This window comes from Oryx dammah, unplaced genomic scaffold, assembly GCF_014754425.2.
Source record: "Oryx dammah isolate SB20612 unplaced genomic scaffold, SCBI_Odam_1.1 HiC_scaffold_23, whole genome shotgun sequence".
NCBI lineage: Eukaryota > Metazoa > Chordata > Mammalia > Artiodactyla > Bovidae > Oryx > Oryx dammah.
The window spans coordinates 7,230,705-7,240,107 of NW_024070207.1; the positions used below are offsets into that span (position 1 = coordinate 7,230,705).

A 9,403-nucleotide genomic window follows, 5' to 3' on the forward strand; every position below is an offset into this window, starting at 1 on the left:
CCTGCCATCCCTTTCTGGCCTGAAGAGTTTCTCTTGAAAGATCAGCTGTTATCCTTATGGGAATCCCCTTGTGTGCTATTTGTTGTTTTTCCCTTGCTGCTTTTAATATTTGTTCTTTGTTTGATCTTCAATAATTTGATTAAAATGTGTCTTGGGGTGTGTCGCCTTGGGTTTATCCTGTTTGGGACTCTATGGGTTTCTTGGACTTGGGTGACTATTTCCTTCCTGATTTTAGGGAAATTTTCAACTATTATCTCCTCAAGTATTTTCTCATGGCCTTTGTTTTTGTCTTCTTCTTCTAGGACGCCTATCATTTGAATATTGAGGCATTTCACATTGTCCCAGAGGTCCCTGAGTATGTCCTCATTTCTTTTAATCCTTTTCTTCTTTTTCCCATTCTGCTTCATTTATTTCTACCATACTGTCTTCTACCTCACTTATCCTATCTTCTGCCTCAGTTATTCTACTGTTGGTTCCCTCCAGAGTGTTTTTTATCTCATTTATTGCATTATTCATTACTGATTGACTCTGTTTTATTTCTTCTAGGTCCTTGTTAAGTATTTCTTGCATCTTCTCAATCCTTGTCTCCAGGCAATTTATCTGTAACTCTATTTTGTTTTCAAGATTTTGGATCATTTTTACTATCATTATTCTGGATTATTTTTCAGGTAGACTCCCTATCTTCTCCTCTTTGGTTTGGTTTGGTGGGCATTTATCACAAAACCAAAACCAAAAGAGTTTCTGGTGTGGAAACTAAACTTGTTACTGAAGGGTAAAGCATGCAGAGATAAATTGAAATTGACACATACACACTACTATATATATCTATAACATAGATAACTAATAAGGACCTCCTGTGTAGCACCCAGAACTCCAGTCAATACTCTATAATAACCAATATGGGAAAAGAATCTAAAAAGAGTGGCTATATTAATTTGTATAACAGATTCACTTCTCTGTACATTTGAAACTAACACAAAATTATAAATGAATTATATCCCAAAGTAAAAAATAAAATAAAAATAAGCCTTAGAGGCAAAATAATGAGTGTAGACAGAACATGCCACTTCCCTAGAATTAACATACACAAAGTTTAGATATTATAAGTCCTTCTAATAGGAATAGAAAAACCATCAGTTAAATAAGACACTATACTAAGGAAATGTCAGCCTGGGCAATGCTTATTCATTTCAGGAACACCTACACAAATACTTTAGCTATTTTTTTTTCTATTGCTTTCTCAACCTCATGCCTTATACCACAAGTGTTTGAGAATTCATTTTATTCTACCTTGAATCCAGAGATTCTTTCTCTAAATACTGATTTTGAATAATCAACTCATATTATACCCAGTTGCAAAGATTCATTGGTAGACACACAACCCATCTGAAGATAGTTTGAACAAATCTAAACTCCTTATAATTCTGTAGAATTACTTATCTATAGTGGTAAGCTTAATTTTTAAAAAAAGTATTTTGACACTCTCTGACATAAATCACAGCAGGATCCTCTATGACCCACCTCCCAGAATATTAGAAACAAAAGCAAAAATAAACAAATGGGACCTAATTAAACTTTAAAGCTTCCGCACAACAAAGGAAACTATAAACAAGGTGAAAGGACAGCCTTCAGAATGGGAGAAAATAATAGCAAATGAAGCAACTGACAAACAACTAATTTCAAAAATATACAAGCAACTCCTGCAGCTCAATTCCAGAAAAATAAATGACCCAATCAAAAAATGGGCCAAAGAACTAAACAGACATTTCTCCAAAGAAGACATACAGATGGCTAACAAACACATGAAAAGATGCTCAACATCACTCATTATCAGAGAAATGCAAATCAAAAGCACAATGAGGTACCATTTCACACTAGTCAGAATGGCTGCTATCCAAAAGTCTACAAGCAATAGATGCTGGAGAGGGTGTGGAGAAAAGGGAACCTTCTTACACTGTTGGTGGGAATGCAAACTAGTACAGCCACTATGGAGAACAGTGTGGAGATTCCTTAAAAAACTGGAAATAGAACTGCCTTATGACCCAGCAAACGCACTGCTGGGCATACACACCAAGGAAACCAGAATTGAAAGAGACACATGTACCCCAATGTTCATCGCAACACTGTTTATAATAGCCAGGACATGGAAGCAACCTGGATGTCTATCAGCAGACGAATGGATAAGAAAAGTGTGGTACATATACACAATGGAGTATTACACAGCCATTAAAAAGAATACATTTGAATCAGTTATAATGAGGTGGATGAACCTGGAGCCTATTATACAGAGTGATTTAAGCCAGAAAGAAAAACACCAATACAGTATACTAATGCATGTATATGGAATTTAGAAAGATGGTAATGATAACCCTGTATGCAAGCCAGCAAAAGATACACAGATGTATAGAACAGTCTTTTGGACTCTGTGGGAGAGGGAGAGGGTGGGATGATTTGGGAGAATGGCATTGAAACATGTATAATATCATATATGAAATGAATCGCCAGTCTAGGTTCGATGCATGATACTGGATGCTTGGGGCTGGTGCACTGGGATGATCCAGAGGGATGATACAGGGAGGGAGGAGGGAGGGGGGTTCAGGATGGGGAACACGTGTATACCTGTGGTGCATTCATGTTGATGTATGGCAAAAACCAATACAATATTGTAAAGTAATTAACCTGCAATTAAAATAAATAAATTTATATTAAAAAAATAAAAGTATTTTGACAAAAATATTTTACAGTGTTTACTTTAATATCGAGGAATACATTTATAATCAGAGCTTCTCAAAAGCTCCATGATGTTTATAAACTTATCTGCATGATGATTACATGGGAATATGTACAAATATTACAGCCAATATCCAATGGTTGATTAATGGCTAATGCTAGTTAAATAGACTGGATAATATTCAATTATCCACACAATCTGAAACTCATATACTAAATGTTTACCTTTGATGCAAAATTCAGTCCAATTTGACCAATCATGAAAAGTATAACCATAAAAATACACCAGAGAGGTTTTTTTTCTGTTGATTCAGTTTTGGTTAATGTAGAATTACCCAGCTATTTTTAGAATCTAACTTTGACTATTACATAGGATGTTTTGTGTATAAAATAGTGTATTTGTGTTGTATGTCTACATACCTCTTGCTACACACACACACACACATACACACATCAAAGTAGGGTGTTATAACAACAAAAAAAAAACATTCAAAAGGAAAAATACTTTCTTTTTCTAGTTCCTTGAGGTATAAGGTTGAATTGTTTGAGATATTTCTTTTTTATTAATATAGCTGTTTATTGCTATAAAATTCTCTCTTAGAAGTGCTTTAAATGAATCCTATAAATTTTGGTACAGTGTGTTTCCATTTGCATTTTTCTCAAAATGCTGTTATTTTCCTTTTGACTTTTTTTTTTTTGAACTATTTTCTGTTCAGGAGAGTGTTATTAAATTTCCACACATTTATGAACTTTTCCATTTTTCTCCTGTAGAATATCCCTTATGCACTTGAGAAGAATGTATACTCCGCTTCTGTTGTGTAGAAAGTTCTGTGTATATTTCCTCTGTTTATTTGGTTTACATTGTTGTTCAAGTCTTTTTTTTTACATATTACTCATCTGTCTGGGATGATCTGCTAATTGATAAATGTGGTGTATTAAAGTCCCAACTATTATTGCATTGCTATTTTTCCATTCAGTTTTGTTAATATTTGCTTTATATATTTAGGTTTTATTACATTGTGCAATATATGTACAAGTGCTATATCCTTTTGACATACTGACCTCTTTACCATTGTATGTGACCTTCTTTGTCTCTTAGGACAACTTTTAATGCAATGATTATATTTTCTGATTTAAGTATAGTTACCCCTGATCATGGCAGCTTCTCTGGTTGTGCAGATGGTAAAGAATCTGCTTGCAATGCAGGAGACCTGAGTTTGATCCTTGGATCAAGAAGATTCCCTGGAGAAGGAAATGGCTACCCATTCCAGTATTCTTGCCTAGAGAATTGCATGGACAGGGCTACAGTTCATGGGATCGCTAAGAGTCAGACACAACTGAAGTGACTAAGCACCTATTAGCACCCCTGATCTATTTTAATTATTATTGCAAAGATTATCTTTTGCCATCTCCTTATTTTCAGCCTATATGCATCCTTAATACTAATGTGAGTCTCTTGTAGGCAGCATTTTAGTTGGGTCATGCATTGTATCCATCCAGTCACTTTGTCATTTCATTGGAAATTTAATCCATTTACATTTAAGGTAATTACTGATAAGTCAGGATTTACCATTACCATTTTGGTAATTGTTTTCTGTCTGTTTTATAATTCCTTTATTGCCTTCCTCTCTTGGGGTCTTCATTTCTGATTTAACGACATTTTCAGCAGTGTGTGTTAGTCACTCAGTTGAGTCCAACTGTTTGCAACCCCACGAACTGTAGCCTGTCAGGTTCCTCTGTCCATGGAATTTTCCAGGCAAGAATATTGAGAGTGGATTGCCATTTTTAGCTTTGATTTATTTCTCTTTTAGCTTCTCTACCACAAGTGTTTCTCTTTGCAATTACCATGAAGCTTACATAAAATTTCTTATAGATGTGCCACGGCTTCAGTTGCAACTGTCTCTGTACACAGGTGTGAGCCTTGCTAGCCCTTCCCCCAGGAGACTGTTGCAACTGCAACAGTCCAGCCCCTACTCCTGGGTAACTGTGTGTGATGGAAAGGCCGTGATCAAGAATGCTGATATATCGGAGGAGATGCAACAGGACTCGGTGGAGTGTGCTACTCAGGCATTGGAGAAATATAATACAGAGAAGGACATTGTGGCCCATACCAAAAAGGAGTTTGACAAGAAGTACAACCCCACCTGGCACTGCACTGTGGGGAGGAATTTCGTTAGTTATGTGACACATGACACCAAACACTTCATCTGCTTCTACCTGGACCAAGTGGCCATTCTCCTGTTCAAATCTGGTTAAACGCGTGGACTGTGCTACACACCCAGTGATCCATCCAAAAACAAGGACTGCAGACTAAATTCCAAATACCAGAGACTGAAGTCTTCAGCCTTGCTTAAGGGGACACCTCCATCTTTGAACCTCTATTGTGTTTTGTACAGGGCATTCTCTGTACTAGTTTGTTGTGGTTATAAAGCAATTAGCAAAACATCTTACATTTGTATTTATTTTATATTCCATACCTCTCTGCCCCATGTTTTCTCTCTTCAAAATCCACTCCTTTAAAGAAATAAATCTGTTGGAGAAATGTGAAAAAAATTCTTATAGTTATAACTCTTATTTATAAAGTGAAGAGGTTCAATTTTAGTTGAGTTCACTAAAATTATTTTTTGCTTTAATATTTCTGTTTTTTCTAATGCATATGTGATTACTACTAGTTAATTTTCAGTTCATTAGGTGAGTAGTTTAATAAAAGACTCCAGTTAACAAATTGATGCAGGAAGTTTTGAGATGGTGAGGGAATATTACCTATGTTTCAGAGGTACCTCAATACAACATACTCAAAATGGAATTTACTATCTTCTCCCTGTCCATGATTACCTCTCTCCAATTTATTCCTCCACATAATTTTTAGAGTTTCTTTGTAAAATATAAGATTAATCATATCACTCCCTTTGAATGTTTAAATAGAAATGTGTCACCATATCTGTCAGGATAAATTCTAAACCAATTAGCAGAGAATATAAAGTCTTCCATTTTCTAGTTCCAGCCATAACAGGACTCCTATCATTTTCTTATGGCTTCTATCAAAATATTTTTTAAATTAACCTTATAAACACACTCCCCTCTCTCTCTCTCTTGCTCAGTCTCATTCACCCTATCTGTCTTTTCCATGCTTTTGTGTGACTTGTAGCAGACTCAAAATGAAGTAAGCCTCAATGAGACAATCCTACAAGGGAGACTACTTCTCTAATTTTGCCTAATCTAAGCAATCAAGTCTAAATAGTCTAGTAAGGTCTGCCTGGTGTAGGTGTATTGATTTTAAAGTATATAAAAGGTATTTCAATGTAGAAATTAAATATTTTTTAATACTTTGGGATAATAAAAATATTTACTGAAAATATTAATTCACTATCTATATTGAAAAGTAAAAACATTTACTTTGAATGGTAAAATATCAACCTCCATAAAGTATTTATCAGCCTTCATTTTTCTTCACTAAAGAAGAGCTAATAATCTTTATAATGGTTTAAAGTATTTATTAGACTACTTTAGTCTGGTTTCTCTTTTGTGTGTGCAACATTCATCTCATCCCATGTAGTTTGTTCTCTGGAATGCCTCCTTCTTGTAGCAATTTAAATTTCTTGTCACTTGCTTAAAGTCTTTGAATACTAAATATTTATCCATCAATTTCACCTAAAGTATTTGACTCCTTCCAATATGACCTGCAAATTTGCAGTTTATTTCAGCAGCTCTCTTGCTCTTTGACCTAAAGGTTTTGCATTGCCTTCTCATGAGCAACTGGAGTCAGTCTGACATCTCACATATATGGAGACAGGAAAGGCATTTTAAATTTCCTTTACAATCTGAACTGAACCTTGAAGAATAGGTAAGACTAAAGCGGATATGAAGAAAAGAAAAGACATTCTAAGAAGGAGAAGTGTCATAAAAATTCATGGAGACATAAGTATCCCTGACAGATCAGTAAGACAATAGGAAGGCAAGTCTGAATGGATAGGGTACATATTCAGGAAATGTGGCCTGAAAGCTCCCTCTGCCAAGAATGCTCTATCCTTGCCTTTTATCTAACTCTTACTAGCTGATACTTTTTATTTGAATCTTTTTCTCACCCAGGAAATCAAGTTAAGTGTCTTCCATTCCACTGTCTTGACACCCTTTGCTTCCCTAAAAAATAATCTATCATATCTGTAACAATTTTGACTATGTATCAGAATCATCTAGAGCTGAGGTCAACAAATGATTGTTCAAGGACCAAATCCAGCCCAACTCCCTGTTCTATAAATAAAGCTCTTTTGGAGCACAGCCATAGTCATCTTTTTATATATTGTCTATGGTTGCTTTAGTGCACTAATGGCAGAGTTGAGTTTTTGCAACAGGAACCTATGGTTCACAAACCTAAATTATGTACTGCTGCTGCTGCTGCTAAGTCGCTTCAGTTGTGTCCAACTCTGTGCAACCCTATAGATGGCAGTCCACCAGGCTCCCCTGTCCCTGGGATTCTCCAGTCAAGAACACTGGAGTGGGTTGCCATTTTCTTCTCCAATGCATGAAAGTGAAAATTGAAAGTGAAGTCGCTCAGTTGTGTCCGACTCTTTGCGATCCCATGGACTGTAGCCTACCAGGCTCCTCTGTCAATGGGATTATCCAGGCAAGAGTACTGGAGTGGGTTGCCATTTCCTTCTCCAAAATTATATACAATATGACCTTTAATAGGAAAAGCTTGCAGATCACTGACCTATAGGACTTGTTAAAACTCAGATTGTTTGGCCTCGCTCCTAGAGTTTTTGATTTAGTAAGATAAGAGTGTGGCCCAATGATGTGCATTTCTAACAAGTTCCTAGGTAATACTGGTGTTGATGCTGTTGGTTTGGGATCACAGGCTGACAACTGCTGCCCTATACCTATGGGTCTCATCTTTGGTTAAATATTAGAATCATCTGCAGAGCTTTTAAAAATTGATATTAAGTAAGAATCTCTAAGAATGAAACTCAGGCTGAAGTACATTTTTAAGTCCCCAGGTGATTCCAATATTTGGCTTAGAGTAAAAACTCCTGTCCTGTAAGCTCTGGGAAGGTATGCTCTCTGCCTTAGACTTAGGCAAGTGCCTGGCATGATGGAAGCGCTAAAGTAAATAATACATAGATGAACTAACATTCTTTTCAGTTAAATAAAATTAAGAATAGAATAGATTTGATGGGGCAATCCACTATTCCATTGAATTGGGAAACTCAATACTTTGTAACATCAAGAATCCCTAAATATCATGAATCAACTTCCTGTACTTTCACTCTCCTCAAGAACAAAGTCACACTTAAAGAAAAATGTGACAGGCAGACCACCAGGCTGCCACACAGCTCAGCAGGTTTAATAAGAAGTGAGGAAGAATACAGCTGACTCAGTCATTGTTAGGTAGCAAATTGGAACTTGGCCAGTTCCCCAAGATACTAATTCTAACAAAAGAGTACATTTTTCATTCATGATGAGCATACAATTTCTCTCAAAGCCAAAAATTAGAAGACTCTTGTGAATGTGGATCATTTACATGAAGTGAATAGCAGAGGGTAGAAAGAGGAGGCCAGATGATTATAAAAAGCAACTGCTACATGGGAAGGGGGGAATGAAGTCTCCTAATTGGTCTATCTGTTTCCATGGGAAGGAAAAAAAATATTAATCTGTTTTAAATTGTTCTCAGAAGAAAAATGCATAGGCTAGGTTTACCCCAGTATAGGAAAATTAATAGTAAATAGGACATTCCCTTCAAAAAAGATGGGAGAACAGTAACACCATTTCCCTACCCTTCACACAATCCACTATCTCTGAATAAAATGGCTCTGCCTTTGAAAACACTACTGCCATAACCAGTTCAGGTGAACAACAAGCAGAGTAAGAAGGCAGAGGAAAAGGAATGGAGGGTAGAAGTCAAGCCACATGCAGCCCATTCTCTGAAGTTTGAGAGAGAAGATGGAAAAAAGGCCAATGAGTGTAAAGGGAAAATAATGAAACAAATATCAGACAAAGAGAAAAACAAGGCTAAAAATGAAAGAAATTGTGAACAGAGGAGAAAAAAGATACCAGAAAGTGACAAAGAACAGAGGAGGGTAAGATCAAGATAAGAAAACAGGATGGGAATAACAAAAGCAAAAGAATACTGGAGAGAGAGAGAATATAATCAATACACACATACACATATATGTATACACAGAGATATTTACATAGATAAACATTTGTATCTTTTATTTTCCTCAGAGTAATGTCAGAAAGTGCCAACATTTGTTGGATCATGGAGAAAGCAAGGGAATTCCAGAAAAAAAAGATCGGTTCCTGCTTTACTAACCATACTAAAGCCTTCGCCTGTGTGGATCACAATAAACTGTAGAAAATTCTTAAAGAGATAGGGATACCAGACCACTTTAGCTGTCTGCTGAGAAATCCACATATGAGTCAAGAAGAAACAGTTAGAACCAGACATGGTACAACTGACTGGTTGAAAACTGAGAAAGGAAAACGCACCCTGTGTATTTAACTTATATGCAGAGTACATCATGCAAAATGCCAGGCTGGATGAATCACAAGCTGGAAACAAGATTGCAAGGAGAAATATCAATAACCTCAGATATTCAGATAATACCACTCTAATGGCAGAAAGTAAAGAGGAACTAAAGAGCTCCTTGATGAGGTAAAAGAGGAAACTGAAAAA

At 36.1% G+C, this 9,403-nt stretch overlaps 1 protein-coding gene across 1 annotated transcript; it reads left to right on the forward strand.

Annotated features, from left to right (window-relative positions):
* The first annotated feature begins 3,885 nt into the window (after nucleotides 1–3,885).
* On the forward strand, nucleotides 3,886–4,986 carry LOC120882506 (dynein light chain 1, cytoplasmic-like). The gene is made up of 2 exons (XM_040266510.1): nucleotides 3,886–3,912; nucleotides 4,621–4,986. The coding sequence occupies exons 1-2, from the start codon at nucleotides 3,886–3,888 to the stop codon at nucleotides 4,984–4,986; spliced, it is 393 nt and encodes a 130-aa protein (XP_040122444.1).
* The last annotated feature ends 4,417 nt before the right edge of the window (nucleotides 4,987–9,403 follow it).